Here is a 24607-nt window from a genome sequence, read left to right on the forward strand (position 1 = left end):
GGGTGGGCCCAGGGCTGGCAAGGGACCTCGGACAGGAGAGCTCCTCAGCCTTAGCCCTCTCAACTCATGCCCCACCGTCCTCTGTCCCCACAGTCTCATCTTTGGGGCCATCACCTGCTTTACGGGCTTTCTGGGTGTGGTCACGGGTGCAGGAGCCACGCGCTGGTGCCGCCTGAAGACCCAGCGGGCCGACCCACTGGTGTGCGCCGTGGGCATGCTGGGCTCTGCCATCTTCATCTGCCTGATCTTCGTGGCTGCCAAGAGCAGCATCGTAGGGGCCTATGTGAGTGCAGTCGGGGGGCAAGGGTGCAGGGAAGCTGGACCTGGGCCACGGGAGGGTCTGGAATAGGACATTTGGTCTTATTTGCTGGACGTTCCCTTCCCTCAGGGAGGCTGCTGATCTCTGGCTGCCCCTGCTCATCCTCAGCCTGGCCACGGCCTGTCCAGGGCCTCTGGTGTCTCAGGGCCGCAGGGATGGCTTGGTGTCTGGTTAGCCCATGAATGGATGTGGGCCTGGGAGGGGTGAGGATTCGTGGGCTCCCTTCCAGCAGCCAGTGTGTAGGGAGCAGGCTGCAGCTGCTGTGGATGGAGGCACCCCTGATGGTGGCTTTGCATTCTCCTGGGCAGATCTGTATCTTCGTCGGGGAGACGCTGCTGTTTTCTAACTGGGCCATCACTGCAGACATCCTCATGGTGAGCCAGGCAGGCCGAAGTCACCTTGTGCTGCGGACCCAGACCTCTTGACCTCACAGGGGTGGCTGGGGAGGGCCGGTGAGGGGGTGGGAGAGCTGGAAGTGGGTGGTGGGGAAGGCAGGCCTGCCAGGAATATGAACCCAGAGGCAGGGAGGGGATCAGAGTTTGGGGTCAGCCTCCAGACAGGGCAGGAAAACAGGGTTGGGCAGGCAGAGCGAGATGTGGGGACCGCGTGGGAGAGGGTGGCTCGAGGCTCAGGTTAGTGTCTGGGAGGCTGGCAGTGCCAGGCTGGCACTGAGGTGGTGCTGCCTGCCAGCACTCCTCCCAACCCGCCCCCGCCACCGGGTCTGAGCATCCATGGGCTCTGCCCCCTGCTCAGCCTGGCTCCCAGGCGTGCCTGCCCGAGTGCCTGCGGCTGGGGCCGGGCGGACAGAGGCTGTCTTCACAGGGCCAACAATGGGCTCTAGACCAGCCAGCCAGGGACAAAGGGCTGTCTGAGCAGCCAGCAGGGGCTAGGGATTTGTGGCCATGTGGGGGTGGCAGGAGTGTGACACTTGGTCCCGTGGCCAGGGGAGAGTATCTGGGAGGTGTCGGGGCAGGCTCTGGGGCAGAGAGAGGGAGGACTCAGGGGTGGACTCTCAGGGTGCTCGGGGTTGGGCACCCCAGCATGGCATAGCCCCGGAGATGAGTCTGCCAGGGACCATGGCTCCTGCACTTCGGGAAGCCTGCCTCACCCCATCCCAAGCCTCCCAGCATCTCCGCTACCCCCGGGGTGTCACTGTGTCCTCCTGAGTCCATGGGCTGGGGCGGTGGCAGGGGTGTGCCAGGGTCACTGCACAGGCCCAGCGTGAAGGGAGGAGTGAGTCTGTGGATCAGGTGCTCTTGGTGCTGGGCACGGCCCCTCCCCTGCGTCCACCCCCAGGGAGCCCCTGACAACTGCCGGCAGGGTCAGGGTCCCAGGGAAATCGTGTCCCAGTTTATTAAGTGTCACAGCTTATTCCTGCTGGAAATGGGGTCACTCGTCTCATCAGGCTCAGGCCTTTTTCTACCCGCCCCCACCTCCGGTAACGGGATGCCCCGTGGGTGCTGGCTGCTTGCACACAATGCCCACTAAGGCTGGCGCTCCGAGGAGGCAAGGCAGCCAGAGTTCGGGGCACAGGGGCTGCCTGGGCACCCACAGAGCTGGCTGTGCCTATCCCACCTCCACCCCAGCCCCTCCTGACTCTGGCCTGCTCAGCTTTGAAGCAAAGCTCCTGTGGGTCTGGGGCCCAGCAGGGCCTGGCATTCAGTGCTGAGGGACCAGCTCCCGTCCCAGGCCAGTCGAGGCCTCACTTGGTCTTCAGGGAGGGGAAGGAACCAAGATGGGTCTTTAGCTTGTTGGGAGGTGAGGACAAATGGCCACGGCTGGGGTTCGGGTTCTCTCGGGAACATGTGCCTCTCTGGATCTCAGTGTCCCCATGACCCAGGGCCAAGGGCAGAAGCCAAGGCACCCTGGTCTCAGGAATGGAGCAGGAGCCACCCCAGGAAGGTGGCAGCGCGGCCGTTCCTGATGTCTTGGGTACTCCAAGACTTGGAGGCCTCCGGGCTAATGGCCTCTAGTGACTGGCACCCGCGCAACCCCCAAAGTATCCTCCCTTGACCGCATGTAGCTGGGAGGGAGGTGAAGATTGTCATTTCTGAGGGGTGTCCTGGGGGCGCAGCAGGTTTGAGGCCAGTGATGCTTCCGGTCTGGGGCAGGCTACAGTGGTCTGGGTTGAAGGTGTGGAAGCCCCTGGGGCTGAGGGGGTGACTGCAGCTGTGTGTGGAAGGGGCTCAGGGAGGAGAGGGGTGACTGGTGGGAGAGGAGCAGCCAGGCTGGTGGGGTGGGCAGTAGAGGGGACTGTGGGGAGGAGGTACGGCCCAGCAGGGAGAGGTGTCAAGATCCAGGGCAGGGGAGAGTCTGAGGGTGTGTAGGCTTTAGAAGCGCCATGGCCCGGGGCTGGGGCCAGGCGGGTGGGCCTGGCTCCTCTGGCTGCTGACCTGCCTGCCTGTTCCGCAGTACGTGGTCATCCCCACCCGGCGGGCCACTGCTGTGGCCTTGCAGAGCTTCACCTCCCACCTGCTGGGGGATGCCGGGAGCCCCTACCTCATTGGCTTTGTGAGTAACCCTGGGGTGGGGCTGGCCTGGGGAAGTTGGGGGGCTTCAGGAGGGCTCTGCCCTGACATCCACCCCCAAATCCTCACAGATCTCAGACCTGATCCGCCAGAGCACCAAGGACTCCCCACTCTGGGAGTTCCTGAGCCTGGGCTACGCGCTCATGCTCTGCCCCTTCGTCGTGGTCCTGGGTGGCATGTTCTTCCTCGCCACCGCTCTCTTCTTCCTCAGCGACCGCGCCAAGGCTGAGCAGCAGTGAGTGGGGGTGAGGGAAGGCCTGCTGTGCCTGCTGGGAAGCAGGGACCGTGATAGCCCCTGTGAGCCCTGCCCTGGGATGGGTGGGGAGGGTACAGGCCTCCCATGCACCCAGTGGGTGACCTGGTTGCTGGGGTCCAGCCCCCGGGTCAGCCTGGAGCTGTGGGGGGCCCACAGGGGTGTCCGGGGGGTCCAGACGTGGGTTTGGCTCTGGACTTAGTGGTTTTCAAAGCTGGGACCCCCTCCCCTTCCTCTTACTTTCTGACTTTTCTCCTTTCCTCTTTACTCCTGTCTCTCTCTCCTCTCCCCACCCCTGGGCTCTCCCGCCTCCCCCTGGGGCTGACGAGGTCCCTGCCCAGCACCTCCGGTCAGCTGGCCCCCAGGACGCGATGTGCCAGAGCAGTGCCCGGGCCCGGCCCCCGCTGATGCGCCGCCCTGACCCCCGCCCGTCTCTCCCCCAGGGTGAACCAGCTGGTGATGCCGCCCGCATCTGTGAAAGTCTGAGGTGGTGAGTGCAGGCCGGGAGGCCCCTGGGGGCTCCCTGCGGAAGGGGGAAGGCCAGGGTGAGGCGACAGGGAGCACTTTTCTTCGGAGTCACCTCCTGCCCCAGCACATTCCACCAACCCTGGGCTTGGTCTCTGAAGATGTTGCCAGAATTTACTGATGGAGCCATGGGTGGGACAGCAGGCTCCTCCTTCCAGTAAATGAGCTCCCCTTTCCTTCCTTCCAAGGGCTGGGTGGGGCCTCACATAGGTCAGGGCCAGGACTGGCCAGGAACTCCCCACTCTGTCCGGACTTCTGTTCTCCCAGATCCTCCTAGATGTACCAGGGCCTGACTCCTTGGACCTTCCCTCTGGGAGCTATAGCTTCCCAGCAGCACCAGAGCCAGGGTTACAGCCCTAAGACCAGGGGAAGGCCTGCGTCTCCAAACAGCAAGAAAAGGGAAGGAGGGAGGGCAGCCGTGGAATAGGCCTCACTAAGCCCCACTTCTGACCTAACACCCCTTTCCCCAGGTGCCATTGGGACAATGAAGAACTCACATTCCCACCTCATCCGGGAGGTGTCCTACAGCGTCCGGGACCGGCTGGGCTGCCCCAAAGCTTTGTGTGTGATCCACGGCTGGGCATCCCCCCTCTCTGGCCTGGGCCTGCTGAGTGGCCCTGGCATCAAGAAGAGGCTGTGTCCTCAGTTACCCTGGAAGGCTGTGTGTGTTGGAGCCACATGGTTGGACAGATTCCCAGCCCTAGGTTTGGGCTGCAGGGCCCCTGGGGCCAAGGAAGAAGACAGCCCCAAGTGGGTGTCCGGGGAGAGCCTGGCCTGCCACCAGCTTATGTGATCTTGGGCAAGTCCCTGCCCTCCCTGGAACTAAGGGCCAGGGGGCCGGACTTTCCCACACAACTTGCTGGGCAAAGCAGGATCTGCAGCTTTGAAGACTCGACAGACCCTGGACCTTACAAAGAGCAGGTGGCCCAGGCCTCAGGGCGGCAGTCCCGGCTTTGAGGCTCACGTAAGGGCCTGGTGTGCGGGACCACTGCTTCTCAGCTGGGCCTCGGACCTCGGGGATATCGGACTCAACCTGGCAACTGAAGCTGGGCACTCAAGTGGCTGGGTACTCCCTGGCCTGGCTGGTCTCTCTAGAGGACACTCACTATCTCGGGTTCGCTCCTAGCCTGGAGGTCCCAGATGGGGACTGTTCTGACAAGCTGGCATCACCAGGGGTGAAGGCCCTGGCTGCAGCTGTACACCACCTGTGCCCCCAGGCTTGAGGGCTCTAGGAGGGACACACCAGCCCACCTCTACAGGACTCCTCTCCCTGCCACCACCCCCCAAGCCAGGAACCCACTCCCTCCCTGAGGCTGAGCCAAGCCTTTTCCAGGGGCAGGGCCCAGGAGACCATTCCCAGAATCCGTGGGGCAGCAGCCAGGGCTCCGGCTGCTGGAGGAAGCAGCTATCCACAAAGCTTCCTGCCCCAGAGCTGAGGCCGAGGCCCCCGGGAGACGCCAGCCCCTGCCTGCTGGTATTCCACCAAATGACCCTGGGGGCCAGGCCTTCGATCACCCACGTCCCATCCGTGCACACACCGGGATGCGGCTGCCAACTTCACACCAGCCCCAACCCGCTTTGGGGGAGCTTACCTCCTGCGTCACACACTCCCTGCGCATCTGCTGCAATCGAGGTGGTTCTGGTGCCGGGGGCGGGGGCCCTTGTGGCCAACAGGAGGCCCCAAGAGCCAGCTTGGACAATGCTCTTCTTGCTCCTTAGTTACTGGCTGGCTGTGGCTTCAGTGGTGTGTAAGCTAGTGGAACACCCACCCACCAAGCTCTGGGGTACCCTGGGGGTCTGACAAGAGGATGGGGTGGGGGTGGTATCCCCCAAAGACCAGCCTCAGCCTCAGCGGGGCCCCAGCGATGTTTTCTTGTTGTACAAGAACCAGGTCCGAGTGTTGCCTCCTCTTCCTTCCGGAAGCCAAACTGCTCCTTTATTTTTTAGGGCTGCTGATTGTGAATCTCAGAGTCTTAAGAGAGAAGCCAAATATATTCCTCTTGTAAATGAAGAAATAAACCTATTTAAATCACTCCCTGGTGGCTCCCTCACAGCAGAAAGGCCTGGAGGCGGGGGACGGGGGGGGGTGGCAGGCAGGAGTGATGGTCACACCTGTACCTAGCCTGCAGCCAGTGCGTCAACCTGCACCCACCCAGGCGAACACCAGAGCCCTGGACATGGCCCTGGAGCCAAGGTCCCAGCCCAGAACCGGGGACGGGGAGGTCTCTGCACCCTGGGACCCCTGCAGGAATGGCTTAGGCTGTGCTTGCCTGGGCAGGTGGCCACAGACACCCTCCCCAGTGGCAGAGCCAGCGCCATAGAAGCAGCTTGCCTATTAAATCACGGTTAAAAAAAAAAAAAAAAAAAAAAAAAATAGGAGTCTCAGACAAGATGGAGGCAGGGGCCGAGGGTGGCCTGTGCCTGTGCTCAGGGCTTCCCCGCCTTCCTCAGCTGCGCTTTCTTCTTCTTGGCCCCGCTCTGAAGCAAGCTGGGACTCCTGCTGACCAAAGACAGCCTTGCCTTTCTCCGTGCCGGCGCAGACAGTGGTGATTTGCCCACGACCCCCTTTTCGGGAAGAGCCTTCTGAGGCTGCTTTTGGCCCGCAGGCTCCACGGGGGGCCTGGGAGCTCCATTCACCTGGGACGGCTTCTGGCTTTTCTTCTGCAGTTTTGGGGATTTGGCAGCGGTGCTGGGGCTCAGAGTGGGGGTGCCAGGGGCTGGACTCTTGGTGGCAGGCGTCCCGTTTGCCTGGGCCGGGACCTTGGCCTTTGTCCTGTTCCTCTTCTTCCTGCCCATGCTGGGGGGCTGGCTCCTGCCGGTGGCTGCAGGTGTGCCATCCTCTGCTAGCGTGCCATCCTCTGACTTGCGTTTCTTGCGCTTCTTTGTCTCTGGCAAGAATCCCTTTTTCTTCCGCTTCTTGCTGATAGGGCTCTGGGTGGCACTGGGGACCTCCTTGGCACCCTTCTTTTCCAACTTGGGGCGCCTGAAGGGAAGTGAGCAAGGGAAGAAGGTGCCCAGTGAGGGCAGCCGCCGCCGCCACCTCCACCTGGGTCCTGTGGGGCCCCAGAGGCCTACGGCTCCCGCATCTGAGCATGCGCTTGAGCGCGTACATGTGCAGCAGCGTGCGGGTGTTCCCAACCCCTGCCCCAGGTGTGCGTCCCCCTCCCAGAACCTACTGGACTCCCAGGGTTTTCATGGCCTGCCAGTAGAGGTCATGCAGGCGGCTGGAGCCGGTGGAGTGTGCCCCCTGCTGTAGGCTCTGCTGTTGCCCCTGCAGCACGCCCAGGAGCACCGTCAGGTCTAAGGTCAGCTTCTGCAGAGGGTGGGAAGGCAGAGCTATGGGGACCATAGAGGGCAGGGCCTCTCCCGGGGACCACAGAGGACAGGGCCTCTCCCAGACTCCCAGTCTTCCCACCTTTGCCCTGCTGCTGCCTCACCAGTGACCCCTGCCCCTTTCCGGGCCTCAGCCTCTCCTTCTGCCTGTTACGTCGTCCGTGTCTCTCACCGAGGGAGGAAACACGCACCCCAGGTGTTGGTTCTCGTCCTTCCCATAGCCGAAGGCCTGGTCTCAAGAGTCTCGGTGTCCTCCCCTCCAGCAGTGGCCCTGGCCCGCCCACCTCCAAGAGGGCCACTCCCCATCACTCCATCACCACAGGGCTGCCAGAGCCCTTCCCCACCCACCCCTGCCACCTTCCTGCACATCCTGAAGGGTTATTGTTGGAATCCGCTGGCTCCCAGGAGCCCTGCTCTCCCAACTTCCTCACTATCACCCAGTGTCGAGGCCCCATCCCAGGCCCCGCCTCTGCCTGCCAGCACACCGGTGGCAAGCTCCCCCTCCACAAGGGCTGCTAGCACCCATGCTGAAGATTCCCAAACCCTGCCCTCTGGGCCAGACCAGGGGACCCACATGGCCACCTCCAGCTGCCTCCTGGCCCTGCCCTGATGGCCACCCACACCCCTGCACCAGGCCTGGAAACCTGGCTGCCCACCCTTGGATGTTCTCCAACCCTTCCACAGTCTCCAGCCCTGCCAGCCCCTTCTCGGCTTTCTCAGTGGATGTGACAGCACCACACCCTCTCACCCCGCCCTGCAGGAGGAGGACAGGGTGGCACAGTCCCTTCCTAAGTCACTCACCCATCCATGGTTCGGTAACTGCCCAAATGACAATCCAGAGCCCTGGCCCAGGCACTCCGAAGTTTCCCCACGTGACCCCCATCCCCGCAGTCCAGCCTGGGCATGGCACTGCTGCCCTGGGGGCCCCGAGGCCCCCAAGAGGAACCCCAACACGACCCCAGGCTGGGCCCCTGCCTCACCTCCTGTTTGCAGGTCCTGAAGAGAGCATTGAGCAGCTCCAGGGAGGACAGTGCCTGCTGGTGTTCCGCCTTGGTCTGCGCCTCCCCCAGCACGCGCAGGTTCTAGGGGAGGGTGGCCAGGCTGAGGCGCTCCGGAGAGCGGCTCAAAGCCTTTCTGTTTCCCCGCCGGGACTAGGGCCCAGAGGCAGGGACCGTCTCCTGGGACAATCCCAGTTCCCCCCACTCCCGACTCAGGCTCCAATCCTCACTTCTCTCCCAGAGATCGGAGAACTCTCCCACAGAACTGACTCTGAGGGGGTAGGGAAAGGGGCGCCCCCGGTTGTTACCTCGGTGACCTTTGCTAGGACCTGGCCCATCAGCTGCTTCCACTCGGGGTCCTCAAAGCACGACCTCACCTCCCGCAGGGACAGGGCCTTCTGGAGCAGCAGGCAGGCCTGTGGTTGGGCAAAGGTGGGTGGTAGGAGCCTCGGCACATTGGGTGCGCACGGCTCAGGGACGCATGAGGGCTCGGGGCCTGCCGGGCGCTGCCGTGGGCAGCGCGCGAGGCTGCCTGCTGCTCTGGGCTTTGTGGCCACCTGCTCCCAGGCCTTTGTGTGCAGGTGGGGGACACCAAGACCTCCCGGCTGGACAGAAGTGGGACCTCAGGTTGGGACAACTCCTGCCCATTACTGGCTTAATGCCATCTTCCTCCAGCCTGCCCGACAGCCCTGGCACCTAAGCAGATGCTACCAGGGGCGTCCTCTGTGTGGCAAGACGGGCAGCAGTGGCTGCGGGAATGAGGCCGGCCCTGCCCCCTCTGCTCCTCTGTGTTCAAGGTGTGGCAGGGGCCAGGGCATGGCCACCCCCATCAGAGAGCGTGTACCACAGTCAGGCCAGTAGGGCAGGGACGGCTGTGCCCGTGCTCACCAGGGCAGCGCTCTGGGGCCTCACAATATCCAGTCAGAAGAGGGTTAAGTGGGTTAATTCAGACAGGCCCTGGGCTGGGAGCTGGGAAGCCTCTTACCTGATGACGGGGCCGCACTGGGCCTGTGACATGCTGGACCAGGATGGGGAGAAGCCTCTTACAGAGAACCTGGTGGGGAGTGACAAGGGCTGTGAGGTGCAGGCTGGGCTGAGCAGGGACCCTGAGTCAGCAGGGCAGGCCCCAACACTCACCGGGTGCCGGGAGAAGAGGCTGAGGAACATGGGAACTGTGAGGGGGCTGTTGCGCTTGGTCAGGAAGGAGCTCAGCGCTGATGAGTACACCCGCGTCACCAGGTTCAAGTCCAAGCAGCTGGCAGCCTAGGCCAAGCGAGAGAGGGCTGGGTGACGCCAGGAGAGGGGTCCCTGGGACGGGGGCAGAGCCTGGCCTCCCTTCAGCAGGCTGAGGGTTGGGCCCTGGGGAAGTCCCGGCCTCCCCTCCCTGGCTGTGAAATGCCTGGGGCTGCTCCTGGGCCAGGCCCTGCTCACCTGCGGGCCGGTGGGCACGGGGCTGGGGTCAGTGCCGGCTTTCTGCTTCTCCCGTGTCTCACGCATGCAGCCCTCGGCAGTGCTGCCCTTCAAGACCCGGAGCAGGTAGAGGGAGGCGTTGAAGTGGTAGAGGGCGGTGGCGGAGTCGGGCTGGCGGCCAGCCTGCTGCACCAACCGCTCCACCTGGGCATGCAGTGCCTCTGCGCGCTCGCCCAAGTCGTGGCAGTAGCGCCGGGCACGGCACAGGTGGTGCCTATGGGTGGTGAGGACGAGAGCTGGTCACAACATTCTCGGTCCACCCTGCTCCGCCAAGCAGAGCCAGCCCAAGTCCCACTTTACAGGTGGGGAAACAGACCTAGAAGACAGAGGAGACCCAGGCCACAGAGGAAGGCCCAGGCCGCCTGCAGGCTGCTTGGAAGCCGTGTGGGCTCAGCATGCTTGGGGGAGCGGAGCACCCCAGGGGAGAACAGAACAGCTCCCTGAGCGGAGGCTGCACCAAGGGCCACCCACCCGCCTGGGGCACCCCTCCCGCCCACACTTGACTGTCCTGGGGCTGTGGCCTCCCGGCCTTGTGTAAAGACAGACAAGGGTTGGTGTGCTCAGAACCCTATGTGGCCCTGCAGGGGTGGGGACACAATGGGACAAGAGGCAGGATGCTCAACGAACACTGTCCACGCACACTGGCAGAACTATCTGAGAAGGCGTGGCCTGGGGCTGGGAAGAATGCACTGCCAGTCACGCTCCCCACCCCTCCAGACTATCCATGCAGCGCCCGGGTCCCAGGCCTTCACCTCCCCAGCACCTGAGCTCTGCAGGCAGGTCTACCTGGCACCTGCCTCTCTCCTGAGCCCCCTGCCTCCAGCACAGCCCCTCCCAAACCCTTCTCTGCACTGCCAGCCATTTCTGAAAAGGGAAACCAGACCCAGACCCTTCCCCACGCCAATGCTCTTGCTGATAATGCCTCCGTGGCCCCCAGCACCACTAGGGTCAGGGCCTGCGAGGGTGCAGGGGCCCGTGGCCTCGCTGCTCACCTCACCTTCCAGCTGTGTGTCGGACCGGCTCCCGTCAGGATGCTCTTCCTCCCTCTCTGCCCTGCCCAAGGCCTCCCAGCCTGACAAACTCTCACGCTCGCTACACCTCTGAGGACTGGGTTGGGTGTCCACTGCCACAGGTGCTCTCACTGTCCCCCTCCACCCCCACTCGAGACTGTCAAGGGCAGGGATGGCCCCCAGCTCCAGGGCACTGCTGGCACTGTGGCGGGAGAACGTGGGGATGAAGCAAGGACTGTGGGATTCACAGAGTGACGTGTGCCTCTAGGGCTGAGCGGGGAGCCTGCAAGCTGGGGGCCCAGGCTGGAAGCCTGGCTCTCTCCTTCCTGTGCAGACAGCAAGCCTAGAGCTCTGGCCCTCCTGCGCCTGGGGGCTGCCGGCCGCACCCGCCCGCCCTGCCCCACGGTGCTCACGTGAAGATGCGCGCCGTCTTGTGCAGAAAGTCCTGCTCCTGTTTGGAGCTGCTGCTGCGCAGGCTGCGCCGGATGATGCTCAGCAGCGGCTCCAGCAGCTCCAGGACCAGGGCATTCTCGGGCTGCTTGGTCACTAGCACCTCCACCAGGTCCAGCACCTGTGGCCGAGAGGGCAGGTCAGCAACACAGGGGCGGGTGCATGGGGGAGGCAGGCGGGGCGGTCCGCCCCCAGGCTCACCCGGATCTGGAAGTCGCGCCGCAGCGCCTTCTCCTTTTGCAGCTTGTTCTTCTCATCTCGCCGGGCCTGGACACGCAGCTTCTGCTCGGCAAAGAGGCTGGCGAGGCTCTGGTCCAGGGCCATCATGGCCTCATCCCCAAGCTCTTCCTCATCCTCACTGTCCTCTCCACCCTGAGGGACAGGCCCAGCGGTCAGCCTGGCCTCGGGTGGGCACACAACACGGGGACACCTGAGCCCTCCCCGGCCCCCCGCTCACCAGTGCCTTCCCAGCCTGCAGCACGGTCATCAGCTGCTCCCGGAAGCCCTGGTCCACGTCCCCATCGCGCTCCTCCTCCTCGCTCTCCTCCCCCTCACTCTCCTCTTCACTCTCTGAGCTTCTGTTGTCCTCGCCATCCTCGCTCTTGTCCTGGGTGGTAGGGGCAGGCATGTCACACACCTCTCCGACTGTCCCACTCCCCGCCGCCCCCACCCGGCCCGCGCCAGCAGCACCTCTGCACCCTTCAGCCGCCGCTCATCAGAATCGTCCGTCACCACCACATGGTCCTCATCCTCACTGGTCTCCGGGTTCAGCACCTGGGGAGGGGTCCCAGCCGCTGACCCATCTGCGGCCCCCGCCCTCCTCTCCAGGCCCGGCCCAGCGTTGGCCAAAGGCCCCCATTTCCCAGAAGAAAACGGAGCCTAGGAGAGGTGGCCAGGCCAGGGAGACCGAGACCCTCCCACCGGCCGCAGGCTCCCAGCGGGGAGGTGGGGACACGGGAGGCTGGAGTGGCGACCCCGGTGCAGCTCGCTGCTCAGTGAGCCCACGGTCCCTTCCCAAAGGTCTGAACTCACATCCAGAATTAGCTGCAGGGCACGCGGGGTCAGCTGGGAGCAGATGTGGCCAAACACGCTCCGCGCCACCTGGCGCATGAGGTGGCTGGGCTGGGCCAACAGGGCCAGCAGGATCTCCACCAGCACCTCTACCCATGGGGGCTCCTGGGGGTCTGCAAGAGGGAGGGGTTGAGCCTGGGCAGGGGACCACTGGCCCCGCTGCACCACTCCAGCCCCTCTCGTGAGCGAGGACCCACCGATGGCCTTGGTGCGGCTCCGGCGGGGCTTCTCTCCCAGGCTCTTCCTGATGCAGGTCTGGATGTCGCCCAGCAGGTCACAGCTCTCTGCAGGGGACTGTGGCAGGACAGGACACACACTGGGGCCAGGCCCTGTCCCTCGCCCTTCTAAGCCAGGCGAGGGGCTGGCCAAATGGGAGCAGTGGCATCAGAAGCCTTCAACACCCCAACCCCTGGCCCGCCCTGGCCAGTCACCCCTATAATCCAGAATGGAAGCCCCCAGCTGGACCCCAGGACACCCCGAGAACTGAGGGTTTTTTTTTTTTTTTGAGATGGAGTCTCGCTCTATTGCCCAGGCTGGAGTGCAGTGGTGTGATCTCGGCTCACCACAACCTCCGCCTCCCGTGTTCAAGTCATTCTCCTGCCTCAGCCTCCCAAGTAGCTGGGATTACAGGCACATGCCACCATGCACAGCTAATTTTTGTATTTTGAGTAGAAACGGGGTTTCACCATGTTGGCCAGGATGGTCTTGAACTCCTGACCTCAGGTGACCGCCCACCTCGGCCTCCCAAAGTGCTGGGATTACAGGCTTGAGCCACCGCACCTGGCTAGTTGAGGGCCTTTTTACACCTAATACGCAGTTACAGGATCCAAAAGCCTGCAGGAGACAAGGCGTCCCACTCCCGCTTTGACACTCAAGAGAGGCAGAGCCTGACAAGGATGGTCAGGGTCCCAGAGAAGCCAGCAAGCCTCAGCCCCCAGTTCATAATTCTAGATTATTCCTTCCATGCTTGGCTTGGCATGAGAGACTGAACTGAAAGTCATTAGTTTTAACCAATTACGTTGAACTCATCTGACTGGGGATAACCCCGGACTTGAGTGAGGAGGTGTGGTGTGCGTATGTGCGTGTACAGGAGGCGCTCTTGAAAACTGTGGGATCTTTGGCACCTAAAAGACAGACTTGCCCCTCATAATGCAGTGGGCAGCTTGAACGTTCAGGCCAGGGTGGGACAAAGCCGCCCAAAGCCCTTGTCACTGCTCTCCGGCTCCCAGGCTGTGTGCCCAGGCAGGGCCCTGTCCTTCTCTGGGCTGCGCCTTTTTCTTTTTTTCTAAGACGGAATCTTGCTCTGTCACCCAGGCTGGAGTGCAGTGGCGCCACCTCAGTTCACTGCAACCTCCGTCTCCCAGGTTCAAGCAATTCTCCCGCCTCACCCTCCTGAGTAGCTGGGATTACAGGCACCTGCCACCACGCCCGGCTGATTTTTGTATTTTAGTAGAGATGGGGTTTCACTGTGTTACCCAGGCTGGTCTCGAACTCCTGACCTCAAGTGATCACCCGCCTCGGCCTCCCAAAGTGCTGGGATGACAGGTGTGAGCCACCGCACCCGGCCAGAGCTGTACATTTTATCTAAAGGTCCAACACAGCAAACTGCAGCCTCCTCTGTCCAAGTCCAGTTCAGAGATCAAGGCTGGGGACAGGCTCCCCATGTGTCCCAGAATCACCAGGGCTCTGCTGCTATCAAAGGCCTGACGCCTAGAATCAGAAGGGGTATCGTGGCCAACCTTTCCCCAAACAGCTCATCCACATGCTGGGCTCAGAATAACCAAAGCTCGCAAGTAAGACAACCACAGTCAAGTGGCCAGACCGGAGCAAGCGAGAGACCCACCTACTCAGGCTACAGAAGACGCGAAGCAGCCCCGGGAAGAGCCTCCTATGTTATGAGAAGAAAACTCTCAAAAGAAATCAGAGTACTGAGCCTCGAATGTGGTCAGGGCTTCTTGATGGGAAGAACCGAGAGGGAGACTCCGTGGTTCTAGAGAGCCCGTTGCCTGAAGGTGTTCCCACAGCTGCGGGTACAGCGCAAGCTACTTTGCCTCTGAGTCAGAGTCTCCGTTTTTCCACGTCAAACATGGAGAGGAGGTGGCTGCCTCAAAGCTACGGGGATTACGAGAGACCCTGCACGGAGAGCCGAGGACACCGGCTAGTGCCGCTAACTGGCCAGAGGGACGTTTCCACTGTGACGAGGCTGGCTTCAAACACCTCCCAACTTAACTCCCCCAGAGCCTCTCCTGGCCACCCCCACAGCCCTCAGGCCTCTCGGTAGGGGGCCCATTGCACCACAGAACCCCAGGCTCACAGCCCCTCCCTCCCAGGCCCCGGTACCTTGAGGAGGTGGATGCCCACAAGGAGCAGAAGGTGCTGGAAGGCAGCAGCCCTGGCCTCTGAGGAGTGGGCCTCCAGCTCCTTCAGAGTCTGCAGCATCCTGTGGGAGACAGGCGGATTCCCAGGCCCCTGCGCCAGTCAGACTGCAGCGTCCTGCCCGTCCCCTGGAAATCCCGCGTGCTCACCGGTCCCAGGCCTGGCGCTGCTGCGCACTGAAGGGTGTCACGGTGGTCACGTTGTGGCTGTGATTCAACAGCAGGTCTGCGAACTGCACCAGGTGGTAGGTCCAGGGCTGCCCACCCCGAGTCTGGTCTGTGGCCTGCTTCAACTGCGTGCTGAGGGTCTGCAGCAGACTGGGCGAGGGGTGGGGCTTGGGGTCACCAGACCGGACTAGTGAATGTAGCCACCTCCCTCCGCCCTCCCCAGGGCTCAGTCTCCCACCTCTACAGGACCTACTAGAACTCCCGGGACCTCTGCCGTTGTTCCCAGCTTGGGGGACCCGGAGGCAGCAGGCGCTCTCAAGGCCTTCCCACCCTTGGGCCTCTCCTGGGCTGCCTGAGACTCACCTGAAGAAGGCACTGCTGGCCGCCTCTCGGGCCTGGCTTTCCAAAGGGAAGGAGAACGGCTGCTTTGTCTCGGGGATCTGGGATGTGGGCTTCTTTGTGACAAAGAACGCGTGGAACAAACAAAACCTGGGGAGGGCGGGAGAGCGGCCATCACCATTCACTGCCATTGGTTTTACAGGCTCCCCTCCTTGGATGGCACCACCGAGCGTACGAGGCCAGGAGGACGAGGGGGAGCCCTTCTGCTCTGGGCACAGTCCTCAGGGGTCTGACGGGCAAGGCTGGAGGTGGCTGGGCTGGGCTGGGCTAGGATGGGAAGGGGCCGTTTCTCTGGTCTGGATCCCCAGCTGAACGCGGCTTAACCCGAGCTGGAGAGAGAGAATCAGTGCCCCTCCCAAGAAACCAAGAGATGGGAGGCTGTGTGGTCATGGCCAAGTCACGTCACTGCTCCGGCAGACATGGGGCCAGTGCAGCCCCCTCTTGCAACCGTGAATGTTGAGGGTGATTCGAGCACCCGGCTCTGCACAGGCACAGCCGAGGCAGGTGTGGGCAGAGGCTTCCCTCACAGCTCCCACGTGCAAAAGCTGCCTGCAGGGCGCGCAGAGCACACCTGAACCTTTTAGGCCCCTGCAGCTGGGATGCCTCCTGGGCCCCTTCCCTTCACGGGTTCCTAAGGAATTCCCAAGTCCCCTTGCGCCTGTTCCCCACTGATGACTCAACCCAAAGGCTTCTGGCTCCAGGGGATGCAAACTAGGATGAGTTAAGGGGCCCCATTCCTTGGCCACACGCCCATGGGAAGCTGGGGCTCCAGCACATCTCGTACGTACCTGGCCACCTGTGCAGTCAAGGCCTCCTCCATCTCCAGGTGCAGGCTGTCCACAATGCTCACCAATCGAAAGATGATCCATTTCCTCAGCCGGAACACAGCTCGCTCAGGCCTAGCAGGGCAGGAGGTGAGGTCATGTGAGCCACTTAGAACTGGCAAAAACAGGCTGGGCCCAGTGGCTCACACCTGCAATCCCAGTACTTTGGGAGACCAAGGCAGGTGGATCACTTGAGGTCAGGAGTTCGAGACCAGCCTGGCCAATATGGTGAAACCTCACCTCCACTAAAAATAGAAAAATTAGCTGGGTGTGGTGGCGGGTGCCTGTAGTCCCAGCTACCGGAGAGGCTGTGGCAGAGAATCGCTTGATCACTTGAACCTGGGAGGCAGAAATTGCAGTGAGCTGAGATCACCTGCCACTGCATACCAGCTTGGGCCACACAGTGAGACTCTGTCTCAGAAGAACTGGCAAAAACAGGACATTCCTTTGCCTGATCTCAGGAAGCCAAGATCTCCCCATCCCAATCACCAGTGTGCGACCACACAAGCACACGGAAGCCTCACATGAGAGCTCAGGCTCTTCCCTTCTCTCCTCTCACGGTTTAGAGCCAGGACACTGTGGAGGGAGGGCTCGGGTTGCTGGGCTCTGCAGGCCTAGGAAGCTAACTCCTAAGTTAGGGGTCCTTCCCCAAGGTCCACTCACACGTGGAGCGACGCGTCCTGGGCTTTCTTCTGGTTGTTGGTGCTGAAGTCAACCAAGGAGTCCAGGTCTGGCTGGAGAAACATGTCCTGCAGCCAGGCCACATAGCCCCGCAGGGCCGGAGGGCTCAGGAACCGCACGACCCGCCAGAAAGTAGGCGCAACAGGGAGGCCTTGGTTGGTGACGGATGAGAAGGCCACTAGCACGGCCAGCTGCCGCTCAGGGTCATCCTGGCACCCCTCTAGGAAGGTGCCCACATAATCCTCCATCTCTGGGGCAAACTTGAACTGCTTTGGGAGCTGCAAGAAGTTAGGCATGGAGCTGAGCCCACCAGCCCAGGGGGCAGGCGGTCAATAACCCAACAATCCACCAGGCTTGCACCCGCTACGGGTTAAACCAAGGCCCGGAAACCTCGCGTCGTACACAGCTAGGCTGAGCCTGAACTTGCAACAGTTCCGTCACCCCAGTGCTTTTGTCTGGCATCAAGGCCTCTCTGGGTCTGACTGCCCCAGCTTCACCACCTCCGGCCCCAGAAGGCCCCTCTTTCTGCCTTGCTGGATGGGGATGGTCTGTTTTCTGGCTCCATGCAGGGCAGGGTGGTAGTTGAGGCGAGACTGACCTGGGTTCAAAGCCCATGCTGCTAATTCCTAGCTGTGTCATCTTCAGGACCAAAAACCACCACCTCCCATGCACTTCCTCAGCGCCAGGACCCACACCCCACGTTTTTGTGTGGCAGCTTAGCATTTTAGCAACCCTTTGCAGTCAGCCAATATTATCATTGTGTAGGTGAATAAAGGGAGACACAAAAACACCTAGAAAGAACGTCTCAGGGTCAGAGGCTCCCAGTGGGTAATGTCTGGCTTCACGGCCCAAGCTGTTTTCCTTTTAGATTTTTTAGAATTATGTCCCCAGAGTGTGGTGCCACGATCATGGCTCACTGATCCTCCCACCTCAGCCTCCTGAGTAACTGGGACTCCAGGTGTGCACCACCGTCCAACCCAAACTCTTAACCACTGCCTGATACTTCAAGTCTGCCCCCTCACCCAGAATGACAGCTCTCTGAAACTCGTTGCAAAGATAAAATGAGCTGGTGAGAACAGTAAACCCAGCAGCACTTACTGGGCATCAGGCTCACTGGTGCCCAAACACGGTCATGACGACTGTTCTCATCACTGCAGCATGGGTTGGAGCGGTGGAGGTCTGAACAGCCCACTGGCTATCCACGCCCATGAGGGGCCTGCTGGCAGAAGGGCCTGACCTTACAAAACCGTCAGAGGGAAGCCGAGCGCAGTGGCTCACGTCTGTAATCCCAGCACTTTGGGAGGCCAAGGCGGGTGGATCACCTAAGGTCAGGAGTTCAAGACCAGCCTGGCCAACATGGCAAAACCCCGTCTCTACTGCAAATACAAATATTAGCTGGGCGTGGTAGTGGGCACCTGTAATTCCAGCTACTCAGGAGGCTGAGTCAGGAGAATCGCTTGAACCTGGGGGGTGGAGGTTGCAGTGAGCCCAGATCACACCACTGTACTCCAGCCTGGCCAACAAGAGCGAAACTCCAACTCAAAAAATCAAATCTGTCCGAGGGGAAGGGGTTCAGGCAGCTCACTACCCAGACAGAGGGGACACCCGTGGCCAAGCCCCCGAGGTGCCCTGCTCCCCTTCTTGGCAGGGAGAGCTCCCTGTCTAGCCTTTCTGGCAGTGTCGAGCTGCACGGGCGTTACCCACCTTCGCAGTGCACACGTGCTCCCCATAATGGCGGATCACGTCTCCCCGCAACACCAGCTGCAGCTGCTCCTTGGTCAGCAGGGGCAGGGCTGCGCCCAGCAGGCGGAAACACAGGTAGCTAAGGGGGTGCGGGACAGAGCCTGATCAGAGCCCTTGGGACCCCTGGCGGGGACCTCAGGACTGGTGGCCCAGCCCCACTTCACAGACAGGGAAGGGGGCCGAGAGAGGACACGCCCCGCGAGCACCTGGCTGGCCAGAACTGCATCTTCAGCAACCCTTGTTCCACCACCTCCTTCCAGAACCGTGGGAACTTGTCTTCCTTGAGCGCTAGGCGGAGCAGGTCCAGAGCAATGGCGGGCAGCTTGCGGTCCTTCTTCACGGAGGCGGCGGCCATCTTCAGCACGTTCACCAGCCTGCGGAGAGCAAGGGACTGAGGGAACACTCGCCTCACGGGCAAGGGCCAGGGTGCCAAGAGCAGCCGGGACACCCCCAGGCCACATGGCAAACCTGGGCCTGGCCAGATGCAGTCCCACAGCCCCAGGGAGGGCAAATCCGCCCACCTCCGTCACACCTGGGAACATTCTCATCCGAGAATAGGTTCACGGATCCCACCAGCTTCTTGAGCTTGGAGGGCACCTTCTGCTGGGCCAGGAGGAAGAGCTCCAGCTGTTCGGGGGAGCTGAGTATTGCATTCAAGTCGGCTTTAAGGACCTCTGGCAGGATCTCCTGCAATGTAGCCACTGAGACCTAAGGATGGAGAGATAAAGAGATGGTGGCTTCCTCTGCGGGATGAGCCCGGTGGATCCTGCTCTACCTGCCAGGCTCCTGACACAGGGCCACCTGGTGAGGCACCAGAGTCATCAGAGGGTATTTGCTAACAAAACTCAAATTCCCAGGCAGCTGGGTTTTTGACAAGCATCCCACTGATGCTAACTGGCCCAGAGGTAGCTGCTTTTTTTGAGACAGAGTCTCGCTTTGCTGCCCAGGTTGAGTGCAGTGGTGTGATCTTGGCTTACTGCAACCTCTGCCTCCCAGGTTCAAGCAATTCTCTTGCTTCAGCTGGGATTAAAGGTGTGCACCATCACACTGAGCTAATTTTTGTACTTTTAGTAGAAACAGGGTTTCACCATGTTGGCCAGGCTGGTCTCGAACTCCTGACCTCAAGTGATCCACCCACCTTGGCCTCCCAAAGTTCTGGGATTATAGGCGTGGGCCACTGTGCCCAGTCAGAGCTACCCTTTTAATTATTCCTTTTTTTTTTTTTTTAGTATTTCAGAGGACTAGCTCATTTCACACACAAGGAGCCCTGGGTGGAGAGCTGGGATTCAAATTCAGGTCCTTCCGGCTCTGAGGTCAAGACTGCACAGTAAGCCCCGGCCTGGGACCTGCCAGCCCCTGCCTTTCTCTTCAGTGGCAAAAGGGCCTAGGTGCTACCTTCCCAAGTCGGGCAGTGGAGGCCCACGAGGGGCCAGCCTTGACTAGGATAACAAGGCAAACGTTTTATATATTTGTGACGCGCCAGGCACAGTTCTGGAGTTGCACTGCCCAATACAGTAGTCACAGCCACACGGGGCTGCTGAGCGCTTCAAAGGTGGCCAATCTGAACAGGGATGTGCCTAAGTGTAAAATACACACTGGATTCTGGAGACTACCTGACAAAAAGTGTGTAAGAGGCTGGGACCGGTGGCTCACGCCTGTAATGCCAGTACTTTGGGAGGCCGAGATGGGCGGATCACAAGGTCAGGAGATCGAGACCATCCTGGCTAACACGGTGAAACCCCATCTCTACTAAAAAACAAAAAAAATTAGCTGGGTGAGGTGGCAGGCGCCTGTAGTCCCAGCTACTCGGGAGGCTGAGGCAGGAGAATGGTGTGAACCCGGGAGGCGGAGCTTGCAGTGAGCTGAGATCGTGCCACTGCACTCCAGCCTGGGTGACAGAGCGAGACTCCGTCTCAAAAAAAAAAAAAAAAAAAAGCATGTAAGATACCTCAACGGTTTTTTATACCAATGCATACTGCAGTAATATTTTAGATATACCAGACGAAGTAAAATGTTACTAAATGACACCTGTTTCTTTTTACCTTTTCGACTAAGTCACTGAAACACTTCAAATTATACATCTCTGTATTTCTATGGAACAATGCTGTTCCAGACTCTCATCCAAGCCCCGATGATGTCTCTGTAACGGGAAGCGCTGGCCGAGCCCGCACAGCGGGTGAGCTCGTACCTCGGAGAGGACGTCCAGCAGGGCCTTCCCGGGCTGCTCCTGCAAGTGGTTCTGGTACTGGGCCAGGGCCTGCAGCAGCTTCACGGACTTCATCAGGGCCTCCTGGTCCTGGTCCCCACGGAACGACAGAGGGTATGAACAGGGCACACTACTGTCCCCTACCCATTCCAAGTCAGCCTACATTCCCCCAGCCCCTCCAAAGCTCTTACCTTCACCAGCCGGCCTGACTGAAAGAGGGCGAGTACTCCGAACAGGTTTGCAAAGAGAGCAGGTCTCAGCATTGTCTAGAAAAGGATTCCAGGCACAGGCATGAGGGGCCCTGGGACTCCCCGTTCCCCAAGCCTCCCACCCCTGGGGCTGCTGACGTCCCTGGATCCACTTACCTTCTTCACCTCACACAGGTCATATTTTTCTTGTATCTGCTGCAGGATGCTGCACAACGGGAGGTCCTCGAAAGACTGTAACAGCTGCCAGCAGTTGTGTGGCAGGAGGAAGAGGGGTTCAGGAGAGTGGCCCAGCTACATCTTCACAAACTTTAACCTCCTTTCCCCTTTCAACTTCTCCCAAGAAGCCTCAGGTCCCTAGTCCCACCCCAAGGACGCCTCTGGAGCTGCTCACATGGAACCAAGTCTCATCCCCCTGCTCTGTCTCCACCAGGGCTTCTGAAAGTACTTTATGAGATGGAGTCTCGCTCTGCTGCCCAGGCTGGAGTGCAGTGGTGCGATCTCGGTTCACTGCAACCTCCACCTCCTGGGTTCAAACGATTCTCCTGTCTCAGCCTCCTGAGTAGCTGGGATTACAGACACCCACCACTACGCCCCGCTAATTTTTGTTGTTTTTTTTCTTTTCTTTTTTTTTTTTTTTTTTGAGATGGAGTGTTGTCCTGTGGCCCAGGCTGGAGTACAGTGGCGTGATCTCGGCTCACTGCGGCCTCTGCCTCCTGGGTTCCAGTGATTCTGCTGCCTCAGCCTCCTGGATAGCTGGGATTACAGGCACACGCCACCACGTCCAGCTAATTTTTGTATTTGTAGTAGAGACGGGGCTTCACCATGTTGGCCAGGCTGGTCTTGAACTCCTGACCTCAGGTGATCCGCTCACCTCAGCCTCCCAAAGTGCTGAGATTACAGGCATGAACCACAATGCCCAGCACAAAAGTACCTTCTATAGCCCCTAGATTGCTCGTCTGAAATTCTCACCCACTGGGTCTTCTCTCCACACCTGGTCTGAGCTCCCCTCAGGCTGATCCTGCAGGCCTGGGTCTTTATTGTTCTTCCCCTTGTCAAGGCTCCTCAGAGGGTGGTCTACTGCAATCAGCTGAATGCCTTTGCAGGCCTAAGGGAGCCCACCCAGCGCGCACTGCTCCCAGCAAGTGTACCTAAGAGGCCGGGCAACCCAAGCACCAAATAGAAAACCTGGCCAGGCCTTGCTCACACTTTCTCCACCTTTATGTAAGGAGACCTCCCTCAGGTTGGCCTCCAATCAACTCTGCCACTCCCTACCTCTCTCTCGGGCTGCCCCTCCGCCGCAGCTGATACACCACACCTGCCCTCCTCACACCCCACCGTTTTGACCTGGATGGCTGGGATCCTGCCAGGAGCACCACCTCACCTGTGCCAGGGCCAAACTGTAACACGGCCGGGCTGTTTCTCGCGCAACCCCGAGTCCCGTGATTAGGCGCTTCAGGGCATATTTCATCTCGGACCCCTGCAGAACCAAGCGCACCCTCGTGTTCAATGGTGAAACAAGGTGCACGCCCCCGCGCACCTTGGCATCTAGGTTCGCGACCACGTGCCCCCCGTCCCAAATCCCTGGCCCGCCGCCTCTTCCTTGCCGGGATATGCGCGGCCCCTGCCCCAGACCCCGCCACTCCACCTTCGGCCTGCCGCGCAGATACTCCAGCAGCTTCTCCGTGGCCGCAAGTCGCGTCTCCTGCTCAGGCTTCGCAATGTCCCAGAAGAAGTCTAAGAACTCGCGGCTGTGCTTCAATAGGCCATGGCGGTCGGCAGGCCGGGCGCCACTCTGCGTCGCCTCTCCAGGAGACAGCGGCTCGGCGAGTTCCCTGCTCCCCATCCCCGCCACACTCACCGAAACACAAAACACGTGTGCCCCGGGCCCAGCAGCTTCCAGGTCAGGGCATGGCGCATGCGCACCGGTAGTGTCGGCGCGGAGGCGGAAGAACCTGGAGGGTCGGGGAAACCAAGAGGGGCGGGGCCACCGAGAGGGGCGGGGCCGGGGCGGATGACCCCCCCGAAAGGCGGGGAAGGGGCGGGGCCAGGGAAAGCGGCGTTTCCGCCTTAGCTCTGAGCGGAAGTCCCTAGCTGAGCGGCGCGTGGTCTTTCCCAGCCTTCTGCTCACACCCGTACTTTCCTGGCGGCTGTGGCATCTGCCCCTTTGGAGCCCCTTGGGGGCATTGCTGAGGGCCCATCTCGGAAACAAACCGAGGTGTAGCACATCGATCCGCCTCGTCCCCGATCGGCCCCTGCGCTCCGAACGTTGAGCCATTCAACAATTACTGGGCTCCTGCTGCGTTCCGTGCTAGGCGGTCGGAACAAAGCCGCTGCTCTCGTGGAGGAACACGGAGCCAAATGCATTAAAAAGGATCATAATTATGAAGAGAATTAGGAATGCAATTCTAATTGCAGGAGCTTTTTAAACGCTGGAACGTGAATACATCACCCGTTAAAAACACGGCTAATTACTATTAAATAGGGTCTACAATAATGATTTGAGGGGTTGGTCAGGGGAGGCCTCTGTGAGGAAGTGGCTTTTGGGATGAGAGCTGAGTGACAAGAAGGGCCCCCCTTCCCCGCACTCCTGCAAGTATCTAAGGGGACGAAATCCCAAGCCTTGCGATTTACAAAGGTCCAGGGCTGGAGGGGCTGAGGCTGGCGAGAAGCAAGGTTGCATGGGCCCCGGGCTAGGATTTCATTCTGAGGGTGATGGGAAATCACTGGTGAGTTTAATGCAGGGTCAGGCTTGGATCTGATTTACATTTTAACAAGATGATGCTGGCTGCTGTGTGGGGGATGGACTGTAGGTCTGCGCAGGTGGAAGCACGGGAAGACCATTTAGAAACTGGTGAACTGGACCCAGGGAAAATGAGAACAGGTCAGATTTGGGCTAATGTGGAGCAGGTTGGGGGGGTGATGGATTTGGATGTCGGGGAAGAGGAAATGAGGGGGATGCCAGGTTTGGGACCTAAATAACTGGGTACATTGTGATGCCATTATGGAGAAGAATTTTCTTGGGAGTGGGAGGTGGAGGTGGTGGGACCAAACGGTCTATTAAATCAGAGAAGCCTTTTACAATGGCAGGGGAGGGGAAGTGCTACTTACTGGTCACCGTTGCTTCTTGGTTTGAGAAGCTGTGTATAGAGGGCTGTGGTCCAGAGAGGACCTAACCCTGGGGGGAGGTCAGGGCTAACCTTCACCTTGAATTTCCACATGCTCAACTCCAATCCCTTTGTACCCAAGCCCCTGGGGCACCTTCTCACCCTCTCAACCGCTTCTCTGCTTTGCTGTCTGTTCTAGAAAGTGAAATGAAAACATTCACCTTGCACATCTGGTGCCCCAGGAGGCAGGAGGTGAGTGGAGCAGGGGGAAGCTGAAAGATGTCAACCCAGGCTCTCCCCTCTCTGGTTGTTGGTCACCTGTGCTGCCCATGAGGGAAGCCCTGACTCCAGTTGCTTCAAAAGCTGATGGAAAATTAACCAAGAAGCAGGAATGGCGCTTGGTTTCCGGGAGACTTGATCTTTATTTTGTACCCAGTCTGGTTGAGGAAGATAGGTAAGGGCTGTCCTGAAGGGAAGGACAGAGATGCCAACAGTACCCTGGGCTCTGCCTGTCCTGCTCCGTGGGGCCCAGAGCCTAGGCAGAGGCTCTGCACTCTCCCCTGTCCTCCTGAAAGCTGGATCTGAACTCAGGGCTACCCCCAAGCCCTATTGCTTTTTCCTTATTACCCTGATGTTCTTAGCTGATAAAACAGCTAGAGATTCCATCCAGTGTGGGTGATCTGAAGAATGATTGTGTTAGCTCTGGATGCCAGAACTCAAGTTTAGGAACTGAAAAGGCCAGAGGTTGGGGCGTGAGCCAGCAGTGAGCACATAATAGATACACACTCTTTTTTTTTTCTTTTTTTTTTTTTTTTTTTTTTTTTTTGAGACGGAGTCTCGCTCTGCTGCCCAGGCTGGAGTGCAGTGGCCAGATCTCGGCTCACTGCAAGCTCTGCCTCCCGGGTTCACGCCATTCTCCTGCCTCAGCCTCCTGAGTAGCT

The 24607-nt window shown here is 60.3% G+C and overlaps 2 protein-coding genes across 10 annotated transcripts in view; one reads left to right on the top strand and one right to left on the bottom strand.

The window, feature by feature from the left end:
- The window catches only part of SPNS2 (SPNS lysolipid transporter 2, sphingosine-1-phosphate), a 42178-nt gene extending 36521 nt beyond the window's left edge, over nucleotides 1-5657 (top strand). For 3 of the 8 annotated variants that reach the window (XR_006693165.3, XR_012425148.1, XR_010582226.2), the window contains 6 exons: nucleotides 94-283; nucleotides 628-693; nucleotides 2732-2830; nucleotides 2919-3082; nucleotides 3430-3590; nucleotides 4096-5657. Coding sequence is in view for 4 of the 8 variants with exons in the window: in XM_045375594.3 (XP_045231529.2) it covers nucleotides 94-283; nucleotides 628-693; nucleotides 2732-2830; nucleotides 2919-3082; nucleotides 3544-3586 (562 nt within the window). In the remaining 4 variants the exon portion in view is untranslated. Of the gene's footprint in view, nucleotides 1-93; nucleotides 284-627; nucleotides 694-2731; nucleotides 2831-2918; nucleotides 3093-3429; nucleotides 3591-4095 lie in introns of those variants that run through there. The other 5 variants (XM_045375594.3, XM_074018281.1, XM_074018280.1 and 2 more) reach the window with 3 other exon arrangements.
- On the bottom strand, nucleotides 5526-22465 carry MYBBP1A (MYB binding protein 1a). 2 transcript variants are annotated; one of them, XM_005582562.5, is made up of 26 exons: nucleotides 22208-22465; nucleotides 21944-22039; nucleotides 20719-20802; nucleotides 20545-20619; nucleotides 20336-20443; nucleotides 18680-18855; nucleotides 18354-18521; nucleotides 18109-18226; nucleotides 16387-16682; nucleotides 15688-15798; nucleotides 14864-14989; nucleotides 14483-14650; nucleotides 14298-14397; nucleotides 12155-12251; nucleotides 11919-12070; nucleotides 11577-11660; nucleotides 11344-11493; nucleotides 11088-11258; nucleotides 10850-11007; nucleotides 9388-9640; nucleotides 9094-9219; nucleotides 8942-9010; nucleotides 8265-8372; nucleotides 7939-8040; nucleotides 6802-6938; nucleotides 5526-6608 (listed from the first exon to the last, which is right to left on the bottom strand). In XM_005582562.5, the coding sequence occupies exons 1-26, from the start codon at nucleotides 22403-22405 to the stop codon at nucleotides 6053-6055; spliced, it is 3987 nt and encodes a 1328-aa protein (XP_005582619.3). In that variant the 5' UTR covers nucleotides 22406-22465; the 3' UTR covers nucleotides 5526-6052. The 2 variants fall into 2 exon arrangements, with proteins under 2 accessions (XP_005582619.3, XP_045231525.2); XM_045375590.3 differs by lacking the exons at nucleotides 20336-20443; nucleotides 20545-20619; nucleotides 20719-20802; nucleotides 21944-22039; nucleotides 22208-22465 and having other exon boundaries at nucleotides 18669-18807.
- Nucleotides 22466-24607: the final 2142 nt, after the last annotated feature.

Source organism: Macaca fascicularis, chromosome 16 (genome assembly GCF_037993035.2).
Source record: "Macaca fascicularis isolate 582-1 chromosome 16, T2T-MFA8v1.1".
Lineage (NCBI taxonomy): Eukaryota > Metazoa > Chordata > Mammalia > Primates > Cercopithecidae > Macaca > Macaca fascicularis.

Coding starts and splice junctions, on each gene's coding strand:
- MYBBP1A (XM_005582562.5), bottom strand. CDS start 22,405: ATGGGGAGCAGGGAACTCGCCGAGCCGCTGTCTCCTGGAGAGGCGACG. Junction 16,683..18,108: donor AGCACGTGTGCACTGCGAAG/GTGGGTAACGCC, acceptor AACTTCTTGCAG/CTCCCAAAGCAGTTCAAGTT. Junction 14,398..14,482: donor CAGCGCCAGGCCTGGGACCG/GTGAGCACGCGG, acceptor TGTCTCCCACAG/GATGCTGCAGACTCTGAAGG.